The 23,490-nt window shown below is 47.5% G+C and overlaps 1 protein-coding gene and 1 long non-coding RNA gene across 2 annotated transcripts; one reads left to right on the plus strand and one right to left on the minus strand.

The window, feature by feature from the left end:
- Positions 1-123: 123 nt before the first annotated feature.
- Positions 124-22,575, minus strand: GATA1 (GATA binding protein 1). Its single transcript, XM_081894583.1, has 6 exons — positions 21,604-22,575; positions 6,663-6,876; positions 4,992-5,375; positions 3,834-3,979; positions 3,504-3,629; positions 124-1,479 (listed from the first exon to the last, which is right to left on the minus strand). Exons 2-6 carry the CDS (start codon positions 6,832-6,834, stop codon positions 1,165-1,167), a joined length of 1,143 nt encoding a protein of 380 aa, XP_081750709.1. The 5' UTR covers positions 6,835-6,876; positions 21,604-22,575; the 3' UTR covers positions 124-1,164.
- On the plus strand, positions 272-13,616 carry LOC309360332. Its single transcript, XR_014163995.1, has 3 exons — positions 272-401; positions 4,887-5,172; positions 13,461-13,616. It is a non-coding gene; the product is annotated as an uncharacterized lncRNA (long non-coding RNA).
- Positions 22,576-23,490: the final 915 nt, after the last annotated feature.

Genomic DNA, 23,490 nt, shown 5'->3' on the forward strand with positions numbered 1-23,490 from the left:
GCAGGCAGATATACAGGAACAAAGGGAGAATTCAGATGGGGTGACCGACTTAAAACGGCAGGGCCCGTTTACCATATACATGACAAATAGGGTGGGTGGAAGCACTATTTCTCACAAGCATAAAACTTTTTGCATTTTTCTTTTTGCATTTGTACATGTGTTTCGCTAAGACAAGAAGGGAGGCACTGTGCAAAAGTATGTGCTTTGGTTATGATGGGCCAATTCACCAGTCTGGAGGTGCAGAGGACAGGTGCTCATTATGAACTTCTTGTCACGCAATCCAGGCTGCAGGGGATGCATCTGACCACACGCAGAGCACTCATCCGAATTATTCCACAGGGGAAACATAGCTGTGAAAGCAGAAAAGCAGGTGCAGATACTCCTGGAGTACTGTATGTAAGGTACGCAAATGAGCTGGCCATACTTAGCCAAATAGACAAGGAAGAGAATGCGGTTAGAGATAGTTGGACAGCAGCAATTTACAGATGGGTGGAGGGTTCAGTAGCTTGCTTCCATCTATGGCTTAGTAGGTGGAGGGACTGCACAAAAATCTTCTTTCATGCATAGGAAACAGTGGATGTCAGAGAGAAGGGTTGTCCTTCCGTTGGTTCTTCATAGCCCGAATGTAACATAAATACCTTGCATGCGGAAGGTCCTGTGTTCAACCCCCAGCACCTCCAGAATGACCAGAAAAGACCTCTGGCTGGAATCCTTTCGAGCTGCTGCTGGTCAGTGTAGCAAATGCTGCGCTGGATGGACCAGTGGTCTGACTCGGTGTGAGACAGCATCCTGTGTTCCCTTGCATGGACAGCAAATGTTCCCACCACCTGCTTCCCCGATAGGGAAGCATTCGGCCCTAGCATTTCTCACCTGCGGTATGAAGTGGCAGTGTCAGCCTAGAAAAGCGCTTGACTGCTTTATCACCACCTCATCCGCTGCTTGGGGGAACTACCCCATAATACATGTCTTCTCTGCTGACGAGCTGCGGGATCAGAGCACCCTCCCGTTGTTTTTCTTTTCTCCTGTTTTTCCAAGGCGCCCATTCTGCAAGCAGTTAATACACGTGCTCCAAAATATTATCAAGAGAGATGTGCCCTCCTTGCTTATTGGTCCCAGAGTCACTGTACATGAATGCTGTGGGTTGTTGTGTGGTTGTAGGGCTCTTTACCCCAGTGCAGAGACAACCCCAGGGGAGCCATGTGGGGCAGGAGAAGCCTGTGGAGGAAAGCCTGGTGGAGAGCCTAGAAGGTGTGGATTGGGTCCAAAAGGGAGCAAATGTCCTGGCAACATCATGGGGCTGAGAGTATAGAGGGCAGCTGCTTCTTCCCCCATCAGAGGCGCTGGCATCAACTCCAGGGGGGTTGGGGTGGACATGGCAGCTTCCCCAGAATTCCCCTTGCGCTTTTTGGACTTGGCTGAAGAGACCTTGCGGTTCCGGGTTTGGATCCCATCCTTGCGCATTGCCAAGGGACGATTCACCTGGAAGGCAGAAATGGAGCCGTGAGCGAGCGTGAGAGCAGTGCCGCAGAGTGGTCGAGAGCCAGCAAGCAGAAGGAATCGCAGGAAGATCATAGAGTAAAGAAGAGGCTAGAGCAATAGCTATTTGCAGAGCAGGTGCATGGTTCAGATAGAGGGCAGAGAGGCGCGGGGCTGGCTATGGAGCCATACTAACTCAGAAGTAAACCCCACCGGATTTCACAGGATCACTCTCAAGGCAGATGCCTTCTCGGTCATGGCACTCTCCCTTCAGATGTCAAGGAAATAAAGAATCACACAACTTTTAGACGACATCTGAAGGCAGCCCTGTATCGAGAGGTTTTTAACAGTTGATGTTTTTATTTTGTTTGTAGCTATACTGTCAGCCGCCCAGAGTGGCTGGGGAAACCCAGCCAGATGGGTGGGGTATAAATAATAAAATTATGATGAATAATTATTATTTTGTTTGCTTGCTTGCTTGCTTGCTTGCTGTAGTGCAACATAATGCTACCCAAGGAGTAAACAGAGATGGGGTGTGTGTGCGTGTTGCAGAAGCATGTATGCATGTGGCAGCTGGCAGATCCACAGCCTGAGGCAATTGCCTCATCCCACTTCCTGGCCGTGACAGCTCTGCAGGAGAAGCTACAGGGTAGGCACCCCCAGGGTCTGAGGACGATGGGAGAGGCACATCCTTGGTCTGGGAAAAGGGTACTGAAGGTGCTCCCTTTGGAGCAGTATAAAGTCACCCAAATTTGAGTCCTCCTCAAGGCAACATGGGAATGGCAGAAGCCTACCAATTTGTTCTCAAACATATAGGGGTGGGGGTCAGATTTATTTTCCCCAAAAAGGCAAACTAGGAGGGAACACGTTCTTTTAAAATCCATGGGTGTATCCAATTAAGTCTTACTTAGAGTAGACCCACTGAAATTAAGGGGCATTAAGTTAGCCAAGTCTATTCATTTACATGGATCCGCTCTGGGTACGACTGGACACAACACTATGTACCTTTTATCAAATAAAACACTCAGGGCTTATCCACACGCAACTTTTGTCCTGTTCTTTCCAGGTGCATGTCTGCACTTAAAAGCTTTGTGTCCAAGCACGTGTCATTTTCTCCCCCGCCCCAAGCTTTCCCCACAGAAACCCGCTTTTTAGCTCTCAATTAGAGCAAACAACAATTTGGGCTTTCCACAGATTGCCATTTGCTCTGATTGAGCTTTAAAGAACAGATTTTTGCAGAGAAAGTTTGGGGGCAAAGAAGGGGGGTGCTCAGACACGGTGCATATGCCCTTAGCCTTCTGCTTATTCTGAAACAACACAGAACAAGGGTGAAAACACTTTAGAAAGCCAGAAAGAATAGGGAGGACAAGAATGGGAAAGAAGGCATGTTGATGGCTTCACAAAGTGCCTGGGCCATATAAATTGCTGTTAGGAGCTACAGGTGGTCCAGGCAGCCGAAAACAGGTGGGCAAAGGGGGAAGCCTCTGCAGGTTCCCTTCTGAAAACATCTTCAGAAGAAGAAGCCATCATGTTTAAGTAATAAAGTGTAGTGTGTCAGGATGGCTCGTTAGAGGCAATGGCACGCATTTATGGCAGTGCCAGGTTTTGAACAGCAGACTTCCTGTTTCAGTGCTCATGCAGCCTTGTCCACAGTGCCGTACTGTTTCTTGTTATCCTGTCCACCAGCTTGCAGACAAAATTTGACAGCTATCACAGCATACATCTGCATTCCGAAAACGTTAGCATTTGGGGAGGTGTTTAATGACACAAATGGGGTTTCTCAGTTCTAGGGAAATGCAGATTTTGAAGTTAGTTGCACACACTTATTTGGTGTGGCAGATCTACTAGACCAAAACAGTCCTTAAGTCACTTGACATAAAATCAGTGTAATGCTTTTTATCCATTAAATGGGTGTGTGAGAGAGAGAGAAAGAGAGAGGGAAGGAGGGAGAAGCAAGCAAGCACTCATGAGATAATTGCTGAGATGCCCTTATTCCATCAACCAAACTCCCTACTGCCTTGGCTTACATTGTGTAGCTTGAAATAGAGACCGCAGGCATTGCATACGGGTTCTCCATTCACGTTTCGGCGCCAGAGGGTGGTGGTCGTCGTCTGGCAGTTACTGCACTGGGTGCCGGCTCGCTTGCTGACAATCTGCAGGGTTGAATATGATGAGGTTTTTTACATACAGCAACAAATGGAACCTGCAACAAACTGTTGCAGGGAGTTCAGCCATGCCACTCTATTCCCCTACCTACCCATTCCTGCCCACCCCTGTCAGTCATAATTCCATGCCCCCCCCCACCAGAATGTACCTCTGCAAACCTCAATGTTGCACTGAACATAAAAATATATTACCAGACGTTTCTTTGGCCTGATGAGAGGCCTGTTCTGCCCATTCATCTTGTGGTAGAGCCCACAGGCATTACAGAGGTAGTGACCAGTGCCATCCCTTCGCCACAGTGGTGTGGCTGTGGCTCCGCAATTCACGCACTCTCGCGCCTCTGAGGAAAGAGATGGAGACAAGCAGTCAGTGGGGAAGTGGCAGAATAGCTCAGAAGGGGGCGGGCATGAGGCCCTTCACTTTGAGGAGATGCTACTAGCAGCATGTCTGATGCAGTGCTGGGCTGGAGAAGGCCAGACAGAGAAAGCGCAAGAAAGACACCAAGAACAATGATTCTTGGGTAGAGGAATATTAATTTATTAGACATTTACCCATTTACTCATTTCTTTGCATGTCTAATAAATGCTGCTAGAGCTTAATCTCCATTATGGATCTGTCTTGGCCTATAAGCTCATCCTAGAACCTAAGAGGTCAGCTCCAGAATGTGTTTTCAATGCCAGAGTCCAGATCTGGAACCTGTAAGGTCATAATTATTGTGCCACTAAGCATATGAGGAGTATAATGTGGGAAAGAAATACGTTCTACATTTAATGAGCAGAACTTCGCAGCTCAGAGGTGGCAGTTCATGACCACGATTAACCCACAGGCACTGTAGCATTTTATAGATTTGCCTGTGGATGTCGCTTCTCCTAAACACATTTTTTACGCTAGCTATGTCTTGCAGTTGCCTCCGGTAAAAAGCTTCATGGTTAGTCAGCTCTGACGTCCAACCAGCACAAAAAAAGTGCTGATCAGCTGGGCAGGCTAGAGCACATAAACTCTTTCAACATCATGGCCAAACTTCCCAATGGGAAATGTCATCTGAGTGATCCACACATTTGGCATGTTTAGGGTTTTTTTAAAAAAAAAAAAAAACCAAGCTGCATTTAAATATTTACATTAGGACTGAAATGAAAATGTATTTTGGTGCAAATTTTTAACTTTGGTACAAAACCTTAACAAATTTGAAAACGCACAATCTGCCTCTCCAGTCTGCACTGTTTTACATAGGTGTTTTTGTTTTACAGGCAGGCGAGCTTTTGAAAGAGGTTTGGAGTGGTGCAGTCCATTGTGTCATATCATTCCCGCTTTGCTCCGCAGCCCATGTGATGGTCCCCAGCAAAAATCCTCACCAGTAGGAGAGAGCTGTGTTGCCCCCCGTAGTTTAGGGGAATACCCAGCTGTCAGTGGACTCCCAGATGGCTGGAAGTATCCAAAGTCCTGCCCCATTGCGTAAGCTGCTCCAGTCGGGGTTCCCAAAGGCAGCAGTTCAGCATGGGTGGGGCTCATCCGCTCCGTCTTCAACATCTCCAGGTATCTGGGGCTCCCCTTGTCATCGGGGCTGAGGTCCTTGGGCGAGGGAGGTGCTTGGAGGGTCTGATATGAGGCCGTGGCAGAGGTGTAGATTGGGAGTCCAGCATGGGGCTTTCCAGAAGAACTGGAGACCCAAGCTGCTGTGCTGTAAGGGTGCCCATCCACCCACTGCAAACCATTGAGGATGGGATACAACTGCCGCACTGTTGGAGAGGAAACAAAAGGAAACATTAAGTAGGGTGTGCAGATGTTCAGGGCAGTGGGCCTACGCTAAAGTTGGCCAAGCAGGCTCTGCTGGATCAGAATAAGGGGCTCCTTTATTCGGTATCCTGTTGCCAGCAGCGGTCAGTTAGATGCTTGCAAGAAGCCCACAGTCAGGCTATAGGGACAGCCTCGCTCCTCTCACATGCACGCACCAGTATTCAGAAGCATGCAGCCACTTGTCCTGTTCTGGTCCCATGGAGGTCTCCGCGGGGCTGGAGGGCAGGTGGTGCAGCACCACGGAGAGCTCCCAGACTCTGTTCACTCCATACATTTAAAGGACATGGGTTCCCCCACAAGAAGCCTGTGAGCTGTAGTTTGTTCAGGGTGCTGGGAATTGTGGGTGTAATTAGGCTAACCAGGCCTCTTCATTTGGTCCATGGCCACCTGTCACATGACATCCAGCACAGGACAAGCTGTGGTGCCAAATTCAAAAGGATGAATCAGGCATGGGTTGATTTTTTTTCAAATGCAAGCCGTGGTTGAATTGGGAGTCAGTTCTTCCTTCCTTCTTTTACTTTTATTTCATAAAAATTATTCCTTCCTTAACTGCAAGGAAAAACCTCAAAGCGGTTTCCTTTGCAGCTGCAAGTTTAAAATTCAACTACACGATGTAATATGACATCAAGTGATTGACTGGTGGGTGGACCTTTCAAAGATGGGCCAGTTTAGGATACAGCCCTCTGGCTGGATCCACATTCCCACAGTGAGGACTGTGAATGGCCATACAATGCCTAGATTGCAGTCTTAGCCGTGTCTACTCTGAAATAAGTCCCACTGAATTAAGTGGGGCTGGGTACCTTTTGTGGGGCGTATGGAAAACTGGGGTCGGGGAAGGTAATGGAACAGAGTATCTTGAGAAAGAGCATGACAGTCTGTCAGGAACCCTGAATAGAAGCAGCCCACAACGTTGATGGTTTTTTTTAATTGTAGGTTTGACATATACTTTAATATTTGCAGTGTGAAAACACAACGGTATCACTGTAAGCCAATCAGCCAGAAATTCTGAGAATGAGATGCACTGGCACATTACTTTTGCCTCCAAAGTAATAGTAAAAGTCCCTTTGAGTGCACAGAGGGCCTTTGCCAAATATAGCATACCCATCTATGATTCAAAAGGGTAATTATAAGGGCTAATAGCTTGCAGGCAGAGGGAGGTTGGGAGGGTATTGGGATCAGCTGCTTAGTATGTTTAAAGGTATGTCCTCTTGCAATCACTGTATACCTACCTGGAGAGTGTCTGTAGGATTCAGACATACGAGAGAAATAGGTGGGCATGGCCCCAGCATCAACACCCTCTGAAGCAGGAAAGAATAGGTCTGCGTCATCATTTGCTTGCAAATGGGGATGTTCAAAATACTGGGGGGCAGAATCTTCATTCCCCACAATAGAATAATCCATTGTCCGCTCTTATTTAGAATCTTCCTCTGCAGATGACAAAACCTGCAATGAATTTATTTTTTTTAAGCATGGCACATGAGACAAGGAGAGTCCAGATTCCTGACTGAGAAGTAGATAAGATCTAGTACACTGCTAGGGCCTAGTGATTAGAACCAGCATTCATGAGTTTTATCTTGGTTCGCCTTTACTTCCAGAACACTCTGCAGCAGAGGTCGCCAATGTGTTGTTGCCCTCTGGAGGACTGAAGTTGTAAATAGGTGAATAAACCATATTTCCGTATTTTTGTCGGTGTTTGTCCTTTGATGCTATGGCCTGTCGGCTACGCAAATAAAGTCTATTCATTCATTCATTCCTAAAGCACGACAGTTTCCACCGTGTATTCTACCTATTCTCCAAAGGGACACAGACCCTGTGTGCTAAACAGGCACTGGGGGGGCCCGGGGGCGAGAAATTTCGCTCTGCAGGAACCCTTGGGTCCCCACACTCCTGTGGGGGTTTTTGGGGGGTGCGCTGAGCTCTGGCGCTGCCCTCAAAAGCCTTTCTGCCAGCTCCGTGTCGCAGCCGACACTTAGCACACCGACATTCCTTTCCACAGCAGCCGGAAGTCCCATAATCCCATGTGCTCTTGCCACTGCTTGGCAGAGAGAGAGGCAGGCACTGGGCTTTTGCAACACTATTTATCCAGCGATAAATACATTTATGTTCCTCTTCTTTTGGCAGCTGCTCTTGGTAGTAGATGTGGCAGCAAATTCCTGAGCATGCCAGTTTTAGATACCTAGCAGCTCTATTACTGGCAACCAAGCTACTTCAGACCAAGATCAGTTTGAAGTTTGCCCTGTATTGTATTTCGGACTTCGTGAGGTGACCTGAAAATCCCACTTCAAAGCCCATAGTGCAGTATCCAGACTGCACACAAAGGATGAGAGAGTGTGAGTAATAATAATAGCAAATAAAATATAATATTAATGCTGCTTTGCTCATTAATTTACCCCCTTTCAACTAAAGCTGAGCCAAAATTTCTCAGAAGACATTTTTCTGAGAAAATTCCATCCCAGAAAAAAAGGCAATTCTTCAGAAATGTTATCTGAATATCTCCACACACAGAGGGAGAGGGAGAGAGAGAATCAACCATTTCTTCCTTCCCACAGTGTCCCAGAACGATGCCAGGCCTGGGGCATTATGGGGTGTGCAAAATGGTGGTCAGGCTACCTAAGGAGGTGCTCTTACTGCCGCTTGCAGAAGCAACGATAACAAGCTGTGCTACTGGCACTTCTTTTTGGTCAGTTAAGTATTGCCAAAATGGAGGATCTGCATTACACAAAAAGAAGAATCAAAGAGGGGATCCAATTCGCACAACATTGTAATATACTAGTTCATATGTTCACACAAATGTAGAAATAATTACTGTAATAGAAATAGAATACATATCAACATTGTGGGGAACACAACAGGTGACTTTTGCTGCCTGCTCCATCTGCTGACCAGGCGCTACTAACTGCTGATGGACAATGTCAAGGCCTCTGCTGTTCTCCCTTATCCTTAAATCAAACTTTGACTTCAAAGAGAGGATTGTCTTTTGTAAAGCACAACACATCCTGCACCAACTAAGTTACACTCAGTTAGACTCATTGAGATTAACGGACCAAAGTTAGTCATGTCCATTATTTCCAATGGGTCTATACCAAACAGGACTAACATTGGCTACAAACCAAGCATTTCTAACCAGCTCTAGGTTTCAGAGTCTAGAATCACATCTGTAAATGTGTGCCTCTGCATGTTCAGTTCTCCACCCGGCAGCCTATCCTTAAGCCACATTGGAACTGAAAAATAAAAGGAAACCGGTGTGACTGCATAAGGAGCTTACAGATGAGCTGAGAGTTAAGAAGGGCATGTATAAGAAAGGGAAATCGCAAAGGAGGAGTATACATAAGTAGCCAACAGTTGCAGGGGGAAATCAGGCTGGCTAAAGCTCAGAATGAGCTCAGGCTTGCAAGAGAGGTTAAAAATAATAATAAAGGTTTTTTCGGCTATGCCACATGGAGGAGGGAGCATGCTTGTTTTCTCCTGCTCTTGAAGGTAGGACTCGAACCAGTGGCTTCAAGTTGCAAGAAAGGAGATTCTGACTAAACAATAAGAACTTTCTGATGCAAAGAGCTGTTCAGCAGTGGAACAGCCTCCCTCGGGAGATGGTGGACTCTCCTTCCTTGGAGAGGTTGGAGGACCATCTGTCAGGGATGCTTTAGCTGAGATTCCTGCATTGCAGGGGGTTGGACTAGATGACCGTGGGGGGTCCCTTCCAACTCTAAGATTCTATGATTATGCAGTGCCTAAAACGGGGTGGAGATAGAAATTGGAATGATTTCAGAGTGTGAACGAGAGGAAAGTGTCAGTATGCCTTTCAACCGATGTCAGCGACTGGGCTCAATAACTGGTTCTGCCCCAACTGAGCTAGGCGACTGGAGCACTTTCAGAGACCTTCCAGTCCTGGAAAGCAGGTCTCAGTGCCCTGAACTCACAACTGTGCATTGTGAGCACCAGACTCAGCAGAGTATAAATAATGCGGAAGCTAGCTGTGAAGCATAACTCCTTTTATTTCCAATAGCTACTACAAATTAACGAACTACACTGGTGCCCCGCAAGACGAATGCCTCGCAAGATGAAAAACCCGCAAGACGAAAGGGTTTTTCGGTTTTTGCGTCGCTTCGCTAGACGATTTTCCCTATGGGCTTGCTTCGCAAGAAGAAAGCCCATAGGGAAATCTCCGGGGACCTCTTTTAAATGCTGGCGGTGGGGAGCAAAGCCTTTTCCCCCCCTCCGGACTTCAGAAGAGGTCCAGGAAGGCCGGCGGGGGCTGAAAGGCTTTGCTCCCCACCGCCAGCATTTTAAAAGCGGTCCGGGATAGCAGGGAAACGCTTCCCGCTATCCCGGACGGCTTTTGAAGGCAGGCGGCGGGGAGCAAAGACTTTCGCCCCCCGCCGGCCTTCAGAAGAGGTCCTGGACCTCTTCTGAAGGCCGGCGGGGGGCGAAAGTCTTTGCTCCCCCTGCCTGCCTTCCCGGGAGAGCGGAAAAACGCGCTGCAATTCTCCACTCTCCCCGACGGCTTTTGAAGGCAGGCAGGGGGAGCAAAGACTTTTGCCCCCCGTCGGCCTTCAGAAGAGGTCGGGGGACAGACTGTCCCCGGACCTGGTCTGAAGGCGGTTTCCATAGGAACGCATTGATTGATTTTCAATGCATTCCTATGGGAAACCGTGCTTCGCAAGACGAAAAACTCGCAAGACGAAAAGACTTGCGGAACGAATTAATTTCGTCTTGCGAGGCACCACTGTACCAGTTTGTGTCACAGCTCCCACTCAGCCATCTAGTCACTACATAGATAAGACTCTCTCCACACACAGAGTGGGGCAGTCAGTCAGGAGCGGAAGAGGAGAAGAGCAGTTTCTGCCCCCTCCTTTCTCATAACATCAGATCAGGAGATTCTCACAATGGGAGGGGGTGAAAATATCAACAGAAAGTAGGAAGGTGGGCCAACTGTGTCCACCTGAAAAGATGTGAGATGGCATCCTACCCCATGGTGAGCCCTGGGTGTAGAAATATCTGAGCCTCCACCAGATATTTGCAACTCTATTCAAAAGATGTTTGGGATGGATTGGTGGGGAGGTGGCGAAAGTCTTGGTTTTTGCACCCCATCCTTTACCACTCTACAGTGTTAAAATGGAAACACACTGCCCCCATTTTGATCCCTACCATTAAAACAGCATGGCAGAGATGCATTGGGGCACAGCAACAGATTCCCATGGGATAAACAAAAAGAATTGTGTGATAAATGTAGTGCAGGTTTGGCTTGCCGATCAGAAGGTCGGCAGTTTGAATCCCCACGATGGGGTGAGCGCCCATTGTTCGGTCCCTGCTCCTGCCCACCTAGCAGTTCGAAAGCACGAAGTGCTAGTAGATAAATAGGTACTGCTCTGGCGGGAAGGTAAACAGCATTTCCTTGCGCTGCTCTGGTTCGCCAGAAGCGGCTTAGTCATGCTGGCCACATGACCCGGAAGCTGTACATCGGCTCCCTCGGCCAAGAGTCGGCCACGACTGGACCTAATGGTCAGGGGTCCCTTTACCTTTACCATTACCTTTAAGGCTGTTGACAGTGGAGGCCAACCAGGGGCCTTGTGCTTAGATGGGAGTTGGATTTACCGTATTTTTCGCCCTATAGGACGCACTTTTTCCCCTCCAAAAATGAAGGGGAAATGTGTGTGTGTCCTATGGGGCAAATGCAGGCTTTTGCTGAAGCCTGGAGAGGGAGAGGGGTCGGTGCGCACCCTGGGCTTTGGACAGCTCTCCGCAAGCCGGGGGAGACGGGCACGAAGTTGCGCCGATCTCCCAAGGCTTGCAGAGAGCTGCCTGCATCCCGAAGCCTGGGGTGCGTTGAACAGCGAGCTCCGGGCTTCGGGCAGCTCTCCGCAAGCCGGGGAGGCCAGCGCAACTTCCTGCTGGGCTCCCTAGGCTTGCGGATAGCAGCCTGTTTGGGGGGCTGGGGTCAGGGGAAGCTCAGGCTTCCCCCGCCCCAGCCCCGCGCCTGGGGGGGGGAATAATTTTTTTTCTTTATTTCCCCCCCAAAAACTAGGTGCACCCTATGGGCCGGTGCGCCCTATGGGGCGAAAAATACGGTAATGGGAAACCAGGTGAGAGCAGTGCTTGCAAAGCCTTTGTGGATTTGCCTCCTTTGCCCGAGGAGGGCAGAGAAGTCCAGGGTCTGTTGGAGGAACCCCTTTCCTAGTGACTCTGCAATTCACCCTCCTTCCTCTTATCTCATTCTCTAACCAGTCTCTCTTTCTCAGAAGTGACATCTTCACTTTCCTTACCAATATCAGCTTCCAGATCTGATGAGGCTCCAGGGGAAAAATGTGTGGGGGTTATTTGAGTTTGCTTGCAGTGTGTGTCCCACGTAATAATATTGAGCGTGTGAAGCAAAGACTGGACAAGGACGGGGAAGACCTAGGTTCAAAACTCCAGGAAGCCACAAAGCTCATGTTTGTGGAGCGGCAGGGGCAGGACTCTCTTGGGCTTCCCAGAGCTAAAATTGTGGGGCTAAAATTGGAGAGGGCTGGGGAAAGAGAAGCAATGTTTGTCACCTGAGACTCCTTTGGGGGAAACACAGGTGTCCGTATTGTGCTTGTATTTCTCTCTTAAAAGTGACCCCTGACCATTAGCTCCAGTCGTGACCGACTATGGGGTTGCGGCGCTCATCTCGCTTTATTGGCCAAGGGAGCCGGTGTACAGCTTCCGGGTCATGTGGCCAGCATGACTAAGCCGCTTCTGGCGAACCAGAGCAGCGCACGGAAACGCTGTTTACCTTCCTGACGGAGTGGTACCTATTTATCTACTTGCTCTTGGACGTGCTTTCGAACTGCTAGGTTGGCAGGAGCAGGGACGGAGCAACGGGAGCTCACCCCGTCACGGGGATTCAAACTGTTGACCTTCTGATCGGCAAGTCCTAGGCTGTGTGGTTTAACCCAGAGCGTTACCCGCGTCCTATTTCTCTCTTATACTCTGGCTAATTTCAGCTTTGGTAGTAGGGAATCAAATCAGGACGACGATTTGGGGGCTGAACCAGAGCAAACAGCAACCCATAGATAACCTGAATTGCCTTTTGTTGCACTGCAGTTTTAAAGAGCCGGTTTTCATGGGCAAGGCTTGCAGGCAAAAACAAGGTGCTCGGACATGGAGCTTTCAAGTGCCCAGAAAGCACAGGGCAAAAGTTAAGTGTTGATCAGCCTTAAAAAAGAGGCACTTGGCAGGCAGAGTCATCCCCTGGGCTAGTTGTAAGAAAGAAGAAGAAGAGGAGGAGGAGAAGGAGTTTGGCTTTGATATCCCGCTTTATCACTACCTGAAGGAGTCTCAAAGCGGCTAACATTCTCCTTTCCCTTCCTCCCCCACAACAAACACTCTGTGAGGTGAGTGGGGCTGAGAGACTTCAAAGAAGTGTGACTAGCTCAAGGTCACCCAGCAGCTGCATGTGGAGGAGCGGGGAAGCGAACCCAGTTCACCAGATTACGAGACTACCGCTCTTAACCACTACACCACACTGGCAGGTGACTGGGGAAAGACTATGGGGGATGGGGCAGTGCCCCATGTGCCCTAGTGGACCAGACTCCACTGCCCCAAAGGAGCACCAGCTGCTTTCAAATCTGCTGGAAGTAGAACCGAGCAAGACCCCATCGCGTTAACCTGCCAGAGCTTGCAGTTCCTTGCCTGCCAGGTTCTTTTGGGACTTCCCGCAGAAAACTGCATCTTTCTGGGACCCTGTTCCTCTGCCCTGTGAATGGCAGTTGGATCTGGTGCCAGGCCTTATCGCCCGATCTTTGCAGTGTGTTCAGTCATGGGGTACCAAAGGAAGCCTTTTGAAATCAACCTTGTACGCATGCCAGCTTCCTCTGAACGTGGGACTAGTGGCGCTGTTGTCCTCTGATTCATTTCCTCCCCCTTTGCCCCTCTGGGGCCTTTAAAGGACCTCCTCGGTTCTGTTCTGTGGGAGGGGGGAATAGGGGACCAGATTCTGAGTCATAGGCTGGGCTGCGGAATTCAGATACACATTTTTATATGTGGGTATTTGCTGTGCTTTTCTGCAGCGCTGTACCTGCTCTGCCGCCCCCGTCCTGGGCCAAGGGAGCTCGAGGTGGCTTACAAATCATTTTAAACCGAGCAACAAAATGACAGCAAGGCGGTACAGTGAAAACCAAACTTCAAAACCAGATAAAAACAGTATAAATAGTACAATGAGAATGATCGGATGGGGTTCAACGTATGGCTCTGGTGGCAGTGACCCAGTAGTGCTTTATTCAGCTAAGCAGAATCAACAAGAGAATGATCGGAAGACTCGTTTTGTCAGAAGTCTTTTTATTTAGGTGTTTATTTAAGTGTTAACAAGGAAGATTATGCTTTTCTGTGTATGTAAATCTGCTTTTTCTTTTTTTCTTCTTTTTTCTTTCTTAATTGCTTTCTTTAACTTTCTTTTTGTAATATGAGATTGTAAATCCTTTGTATATGTGTGTAATTTAAAATAATAAAGATTATATTTAAAAAACAACAATACTGAGATTGTTTCAATTCACAGCTTTGCAGCATCTTCGGCAGCATGTCTTAACATCCATGTCTGTCTAAAAATCTGCATCTTCAGGCAGCAGCAGCAGAGAGGGAGCCAGGGGTGTTTTTTAAGAACCCCAAATCCCGGGTCTTTTGCACCAGGCTTTGGAAACCCTTCCAACTCTACAGTTCTTTGATTCTATGAAACCAAGAAGTCTTCAGTTTGTTATAGTTTCCCATTTCATCTGAATCAGGAAACTATAATTAACATCTTCAAAACAGGCCAAGAGATTAAGCCAATTTAAAACCATGATTTAATACTTTGGCTTGTTCTGAAGCTGTTAACCATGGTTTCCTGGTTAAATGAGGTTTGCCAAATTGTTACTCTCCAGATACAGCTGGACTACAGTTCCATTGGCCATGCTGCCTGGGACTGCTGGGAGTCCAATAACATCCAGAGAACATCAGATTGGCAACTCCTGTGATGGTTAATGAAAAGATTTAACGTTGTTTTTTGCTTGCTTGTACAAAGAGAGGAATGGAAGGAGCTCTGTGTGTGGCTGAAAGGCTCGCTCATATCTCAGCTTTCAAAGGCAAGACATGGTCATTATCTCCGTATTGTATTTGGGAAGCCTGGAACTGCCTATTGCCAGTCAGTGAGTTCATGGCTGAGGCTACTTTTGAATGCAAGACTTTGCAGCTCACATTCCTATACCATATAAAGGTAAAGGGACCCCTGACCCTTAGGTCCAGTCGTGACCGACTCTGGGGTTGCGGCGCTCATCTCGCTTTATTGGCCGAGGGAGCCGGCGTACAGCTTCCAGGTCATGTGGCCAGCAGGACTAAACCGCTTCTGGGGAACCAGAGCAGCGCACGGAAACGCTGTTTACCTTCCCGCCGGAGCGGTACCTATTTACCTACTTGCGCTTTGACGTGCTTTTGAACTGCTTGGTTGGCAGGAGCAGGGACTGAGCAACAGGAGCTCACCCTGTCACAGCAGCAGCAGAGAGGGAGCCTGGGGTATTTTTTAAGAACCCCAAATCCCAGGTCTTTTGCACCAGGCTTTGGAAACCCTTCCAAACGGTTTGTGGGGATTCGAACTGCTGACCTTCTGATCGGCAAGCCCTAGGCTCTGTGGTTTAACACACGGCGCCACCCACGTCCCTCCTTTACCATATATGCGCAGACAAATGTAACCCTCTCCTCAGTTGCCCCTTCTGAAAGCAGCTGTTCAAAGTGGTATGTTGGCATCTGTCCATCTCGAGAGACAATGGAGGAGTGTGCCTTCAAGGGCAAAGTCAAACCATTGGAGAGTTACATCGCCTGCTGTGGCTGTAGAGACCGATATGGGAGAGACATGTTTTGTTGCAGCTGGGGCAGAGGACGGCATCTGGTTGTGCTGTTGCAGATACACCACAGCGTTTCTTCTCCCTGCGCTCCTCCCGGTGGTCATCTCTTCTCTGCTCACTGCGATGGATGCACAGCCAGACTGTCTGTCTCTAGGAGCTGCAGTCATCTATCAGGGATTCCCACACCGTGTGCTTGATGTTGCCAGCCTTCATGTCACATTTGCAGACATCTTTGTAATGCAAAGCTGGTCTGCCAACGGACTTGGTGCCTGAAGCCAGCTCCCTGTAGAGCATGTCCTTGTGGATCCTGCTAAGGATGAGCCGTCATACTGGACATGTTCTCATGGAAGGACACAATCATCTCTCGGAGCTTAGGTGAGCTTTCTATCTTGTTGAGCAGAGTCATTTTCAGCTGATGAGGTCAAGGACCTGACAAAGGCCATACACAAGGGGCATCTCTGCTCTCAGCAATTCTCCTGCAGCTGGCGCAGTGAGAAAAGCATGTCTACTGTAGACCTCTGAGCTCTAAAGCTGCATTGTGACTCAGGATAGGTCCTGTCAGTGAGTGACTTCAATCTGTTGAGAACTACAAGGGCAAAGGCTTTTCCCACAGTACTGAGCAGGGAGATTCCACTGTAGCTGTAACAGCCGTGGTGGTCCCCTTTGTTATTCTAAAGGGTCACAATGCTGGAGTCACAGATGTCTTGTGATACTGCTTGAAATGTATGGTGCAGATGGGGCCCTAGAATCCATCATGACTCCCCAAAATGTGCAACAGGCCTTCACAACTTGTCACCCACTAGCAGAATGCAATCTGCACCAACCATGTGTTGTGATGGCCTTCCAAGGGCTTGGTAAATCTGGTTTTCCTGCCTCCCACCTTGGATGTCAAAAGCCCAGGTCAATGTCAAGCAGATGGCAGGCCACAGCTGCTGTGCTGTCTTCAGCTCAGCAAATCACAAGTCCAAAGGGTCCGAAATATAGGCACCAGTCGTTTATGTGATTCTTACTGGGGAAGGGCCACATATCAGTGGTAGAGCATCTCCTTTGGATACAGAAGGTCTCAGGTTCACAGAGCCAGTGTGGTATAGTGGTTAAGAGTGGTGGACTCGTAATCTGGGGAACCGGGTTCGTGTCTCCGCTCCTCCACATGCAGCTGCTGGGTGACCTTGGGCCAGTCACACTTCTCTGAAGTCTCTCAGCCCCACTCACCTCACAGAGTGTTTGTTGTGGGGGAGGAAGGGAAAGGAGAATGTGAGCCGCTTTGAGACTCCTGAAGGGGAGTGATAAGGCAGGATATCAAATCCAAACTCTTCTTCTTCTTCAGTCCTTAGCCTCTCCTGCTAGGGCTGGCATTGTTCCTTGTCTGAAACACTGGCCAGTCAGGGTAGACAGTACTAGCTGGGGCAGTGATCTGAGTATAAGGCAGCTTCCTATGTTCCTATTTACCAGGGATAATGACTAATTTCTGATATCTGTACTAGGTAAACTGCTTTTCTTAATTTTGCATTTCAGGAAATTTGTCAGTGCAAGCAGCAAAAATCATTCATCAGGGTTCAGCTCCCTCCCTGGGATCTCCAGCAATTAAATCTCTGACTGGAGGTGGACAACACACCTTGCCTCTCGTGCACCTTCATATGTGTATGAACATGAAAACACCATGCAGGGCACATCTCTCTATCATTTCATAACTGCAACTGCTGCTCTTGATAACATATTGTAGAAGAAGCAGGTCCCCCCCGCCAGGACATCTCTAATCAAAGGGACAAAATTATGAATTTAAATAGTATAGAAGGTCCTGAAGTCAATAAGGAACAGGCTGTGTTGGATTTTCAACCAGTGGAGGGCAGACTATGGCAGGGTAAATAAATGCAGGATCGATAGCAGGTCAATGAGAGACTTCAACAATGTGTACAGTGGTACCTCGGGTTAAGAACTTAATTCGTTCCAGAGGTCTGCTCTTAACCTGAAACTGTTCTTAACCTGAAGCACCACTTTAGGTAATGGGGCCTGCCGCTGCGCCACCGGAGCACGATTTCTGTTCTGATCCTGAAGCAAAGTTCTTAACCCGAGGTACTATTTCTGGGTTAGCGGAGTCTGTAACCTGAAGCATATGTAACCCAAGGTACCACTATAATAATCTGTGGGGGTGAAGAGCTCAAATAGTGAACCTTCTTTTGAAAATAGGGATGTTAAAGTAGAGCCTGTGCTGTATTCATTTGTGAAAATGTGAAATATGCCGTGCAGCACAGCCCCAAACAACTTATGTCCTAAGCTTTGTGTGTGTGTGTGTGTGTGTGTGTGTGTGTGTGTGTGTGTGTCCCCACGTGCACGCACAAACACACAAATACATATACAGTGGTACCTCGGGTTACAGACGCTTCAGGTTACAGACGCTTCAGGTTACAGACTCTGCTAACCCAGAAATAGTACCTCGGGTTAAGAACTTTGCTTCAGGATGAGAACAGAAATTGTGCTCTGGAGGTGCGGCGGCAGCGGGAGGCCCCATTAGCTAAAGTGGTACCTCAGGTTAAGAACAGTTTCAGCTTAAGAACAGACCTCTGGAACGATTTAAGTTCTTAACCCGAGGTACCACTGTATACATCAAAGCAACACTGCCATAAACATCTATGCCACACACATCAAAGGCATCACCTTATCTCTGGGCTACACCAGTCCTTATCAGCAGGAATGAAATTTCCTTTTGAATATTTTCATTTCAACCAAAATTACAGTTGTGCCCATAGCCATTTAGTAACTCCATTCTGCACACTGCTACCGAGCTGGGCATGGGGGCCTCAGAGATGCTTCCAGAACCTTATCACCGGCTTCAGATAATTATCTGTGGGGTATTTGTTATCGGGGCACTATTGAATCACAGGCAGCAGTTTTAATCCAGCCTGAAGCCGTTCAGATGCTGCTCCCACAGAGATACCAGCTTGCATTTCAGCCTAAAGCTTCCCCCGTCAGAAACTTCACAAGAACATGGGACCTTCCAAAGAACCCAGGTGTCCGAGAGCCTAGGCAGAAGGTAAACCAGGAGGACTTCTTGGCTTTGCTCTTTCTAGTAGAGTCCATCCTCTCAGGCCCTCTGCTCTTTCCCCAACTCCATAGATCCCAAATGGAAAAGTGGGACTGAGAAGTCTTAAGAAGTCAGAAGACAAGAATGGAAAACCCAACCCACTCCCGTTTCTTGAACTCCATTTTCCTGCCACCGTTCCATTTGGATCCTTACCAGGACAAAAAATTAGAGGCAAATGCATTAGTCTCTGGGATCAGATGTTAATGGGAAGGTGGTTATATGGAGAGCAAAAGAAATTAACATGTGTCCCCTCCTTTCACTATATTCCATTCCTGTTTACCTGTCCTCTCTGTTTGTTTATCCATCCATCCATTTTTTCTTTCTACCTGTTGAGTTTCCCAGTATAAGGTCATCCTACTATCCTGTCCTCATGCAGGGGTTTTTCACCCACTCTTTTTCTGTAGCCACCAGTTTCATGTGGGTTGATCCTTAGTTTTGAATCATTCTGTGCAGGGTTATGTCCATCTTGGAAGCTTAAGTGTGTGTGTGTGTGTGTGTTTGTGGCAATATTTCCATATTTGGTGCAGTGTGGGAACAAGAGTGTGAGCTGGGAAGTCCCCAGTTCAGAAAGCACAGCACACATAGAAAGAATTCTCAGAACTGCAGTTTACCCCTCAGAGAACTACAGTTCCCAGGATTCTTTGGGGTTGCTTTAAATGCGCGGTGTATATGCAGCCTTGGTGGAGATAATATTACTGGCCTACCTTACAGGGTTAGTCTAAGGATGACTGAGATAATGCTCGTGAAGAAGTTTGGGTGCTCTGATGTGCAACATTAATGCTAAAAGCACAGGAGTCTTGTGGCCCTTTAAAGACTTAACAGATATATTGTAGAGATGATCCCAGTTCCAATGAAATAAATAAATTAATTTTAAATGTTATTAATTGTCTTTTCCCATCCATGACTCTCAGGGTGGAATCCTCAGAACGTTGTCTTGCATGAGGAGGAGTTCATTTGGAACCAACAAGACTTCCTTAAAAGTTAGTTGGTTTCGAATAGAGATGTGGCTCCCATTTTACAGATGAGAAAGTGAGTCACTGCTTGCGTTTGAGATAGGGTTTTTCGAACCCAGTCCCCCCGCGTCAAAGGACCGACTTCCTTCCACCACACTGACCGGCTTCCTTCTCACGTATAATTCTTGGGGCATTTTTGCCATGGGAGGCTTAAGAACAGCCCAATTCTGGGTATATTTCTGTGGAAGTAAAACCTACTGACTTCCTGCCAAGTCGCTGCACATAGGACTGCAGCTACTGGACTGTTTGCTTAAAATGCTCTCTAAAGTGATTGCAAAAACTCCATTGTTATTTGCTTGCACGCCGCGCATTATCATAACAGGGCAAAAGAGGATCAAACGTTCCCTTGTGGAAAAGCATGTCTATCTGTGAAGAAACTGGTTGATGTGTTTGTCTGAAACTCCAATGGTGTTGGTCTGGAACTCTGGGTGGCATGTTTTGCCTCTAGTGCACAATGATTTTCTACTGCCCTGTCCCTGTCCTCTCCCCATGCTACTTATTATAGTGGTACCTCGGGTTACAGACGCTTCAGGTTACAGACTCTGCTAACCCAGAAATAATACCTTGTGTTAAGAACTTTGCTTCAGGATGAGAACAGAAATTGTGCTACGGCGGCGCGGCAGCAGCGGGAGACCCCATTAGCTAAAGTGGTGCTTCACGTTAAGAACAGTTTCAGGTTAAGAACGGACCTCCAGAACGAATTAAGTACTTAACCTGAGGTACCACTGTATTATTATTATTATTATTATTATTATTATTATTATTATCATCATCATCATCATCATCATTATCATTATTATTAAAATTACTAAATTGTCCTTCACCCAAATATTTCAGGGTGGTTTACAGTATTAAAATAAAAAAATACCATAATAATAAGCAAAAACAATAATGCCCCTCGGTTATTGTTATTTAATAATTTTATGTACACTTAAGAATAGTCCTGCGCTCTTCCCTTCCTTGCACAACACTGATCCTTTCAGCATCTTTACACAAACAGCAACCTTCCCATTTGCCTTCTCTGCCATGTCCAGGCAATTCACTCTCCCCCTTCCCCATTGTGTTCTTGCAGGCACCTTTCTGACCTCGGCAGGTTCTGCCAGCCTTTGTGTTTCCCACTTGCAACACGTCTGCCCTGCCATTTCTCAGCCATCCCAGTGTGTTTCTCTCATGGCTTTCACGCTCATTTTTCTGCTCCTGTGATCCTGATTCACTTCATTCTCTGCCTTTTTTTTGGTAATGAAATTTGGCAGTTTGTATTTGCACTACTAGAAGTTGGTGCGAGGAACTGTAGATCTGCTCTGGGTTTTGGGTGCCGTTATTTTAACTTTCCAGCACAACTGTAAATAATAGAACTCAAAACCTATCACATTTTGCCCGAGCCTATGCCTGTTTGCATCAGAAACATGTCCCCTGCGATCTAGTGAGCACCTAGGCACCAATAAGTATGTGTTTATAGGATTGTGGCCATAACTCTTTCCCAAAGGATCTACAAGGATTATTTTCTTGAATTCACTCTCCATGTTCAAAGCCCTGAACCACCATCGAATCAGACTTAGAAATTGACAAAGATTGGAAGTTGGCTCATCTATTAATCTGTTTACTCCCTCATCTCAGTTATCACAATCTATTAGGATACCACTACTCCTTTTTAATCTGTGGAGTGATAATCACATCTAGATGTAACTTTAAAAAATCAAGTCAACCGTACACATTCCTAACAATTTATACCTCGGTCCGTTGTGTGATTACTTTGTGTCTAGCGTTCTTGAACTCGCTGCACTTTGGCCATGCACTGCCAGTTTGCCAACACCCTTTTCATTTGAAGAGGGGAAAGTTTGCCTTGTCTCTAGCCGACCCATGCTTTGAAATGCTCATTGTGCCAATTGGGGATTAGCCTTTGAAGCTCTTTTCAGTCCCAAAGCTCAGACATAGACCATGCAAAATAATAACGATGATGAGGATGCCTCTACCCATGTGCAGAGTGCACTTCCCTCAGCCCCAACAATACAGTAGCAGTGAAGGGCATCGAAAGCAGAGGATAAATTTTTGAGGCCAAACACGTCTCATCTTCAGCACTTTGCCCTATCCACCCGTGTTGCAATCCTGCTTTTCTGTCTACCCCATTCCTCTATCCCTATCCATTACTATTCTTAACAATTCCTTGCCTTTGTCCATTACTCAAAGAGAAATCAACAACTGTATTTAACAACTGGATTTTGGGCATGCATTGAATCAAACTGACCTGGTGCAGAGCACAAGCCTTGGCAAATTTTTGAACGCGTCTTGGTCCACGGAGCCTAGAAAACGTGGGGAAGGGCTGGGTTGACACTGGAGAAAGTGTCGCCACTTCAGCCGGTTGATCTGCCTCAACCAAGTCCTCCTACGATGTCCCAGGCTGTACTGGTGGGACAGAGAGAGAGAGAGACTGAAAGCAACAGGGAGGGGACCGATGACCAAAAAAAAAGTCAGCAGCAGCCACCCAAGTGATGTCTCCGCCTCCTCCAAAGGCGACCGGCAAGGAGGATGAAGAAGAGGGAGAGGGAATTGGAGGAAATACATAAAAACCCATATGCAGACCAAATAAAACCAACACCCTTCATTTGGAAACAATTCAAGGGATAAGTTCAAGTGTGTGGAGCGGGAGAATTAGAGGGCCAAAAGTTCTGGAGATTGTATCAAGGGTTGGAGGGGGAGCTGTATTTAGTGGGTCGGTGACAAGCCTGGAAGCCCAAACTCCTAGATCTCATCCCAATCTATGGGGTGAATTTGGGGCCTGGGCTTGTGCAGGGAGAAAAGAGAATGTGAGACGGTAGGAAGTCAGCAATGCAAGTTCCTGTATCTTTTATACTCTTATCTCTTGCTATTTGGATCCACCAGTGCAAGATATCTTTTGCTTAGCCTTCCGTGGAAGGAGATATGTAGCTGAGCATTTCCCCCCACCCCACCCTGAGAGAAGCAGACATCTTGTTACAGCTCTTCACATGGATGGAGAAATCAGGTTGTGCAGAGAGGGGGGCAGAAAATCCTGACCACTGCTTGCCCACCTACTTGCCCGCCTCCCCGCTGTGTTTCTGTATGGATCCTCAAAAGAGTGGCCAAGCAGTTTGGACTATTGTAATGCGCTCTATGTGGGGCTACCTTTGAAGGTGACTCGGAAACTGCAATTAATCCAGAATGTGGCAGCTAGACTGGTGACTGGGAGTGGCTGCCAAGACCACACAACACTGGTCCTGAAAGATCTTCATTGGCTCCTAGTACGTTTCCGAGCACAATTCAAAGTGTTGGTGCTGACCTTTAAAGCCCTAAATGGCCTTGGTCCTGTATACCTGAAGGAGCATCTCCACCCCCATCATCCAGCCTGGACACTGAGGTCCAGTCCGAGGGCCTTCTGGCAGTTCGCTTGCTGTGAGAAGTGAGGTTACAGGGAACCAGGCAGAGGGCCTTCTCGGTAGTGGCGCCCGCCCTGTGGAACACCCTCCCAGCAGATGTCAAGGCAATAAACAACTATTTTACTTTTAAAAGGCATCTGAAGGCAGCCCTGTTTAGGGAAGTTTTTAAAGTCTGATGCTGTGTTGTTTTTAGTACTCAGTTGGAAGCTGGAGAGTGGCTGGGGAAACCCAGCCAGATGGGTGGGGTATAAATAATAAATTGTTGTTGTTATTTTGATCAGGATGAAAGTAAAGGCATGTGTCTGACACACATTTATAGCAGGTTTGCTTCGTGGCAGAGCACATGTTTTGCAAGCCAAAGGTTCAATCCTTCCAGCCAGGTAGGGCTGGAAATGTCTCCTGTCTGTAAACCTGGAGAACTCTGAAACACTAGTCAGTGTACCATTTTGACAGAATTGAGCTCGGATGGACCTGTGGCCTGACTCTGTATGGCAGCTTCATATGTGAGATTATACAGCAGGATGCCTGACCTGAGAACAAGTAGGCAGAGCCATTGCTGACTGTTTTCACTTCCCAAATAATGCCACACCTTCCAGCTTTCTCTCTTTTTCTGACAACTGCCCCTGGTAAGCCATTGGTCCTATTGTATTTGTCTTTGGGGAACCCAGTCGGATGGGCAGGGTACAAATATAGTATTTATTCATCATCATCATCAGTGTATTTTACAAGTTACCGTATTT

This window comes from Podarcis melisellensis (genome assembly GCF_964234715.1).
Source record: "Podarcis melisellensis genome assembly, chromosome: 17".
Taxonomy (NCBI): Eukaryota; Metazoa; Chordata; class Lepidosauria; order Squamata; family Lacertidae; genus Podarcis; species Podarcis melisellensis.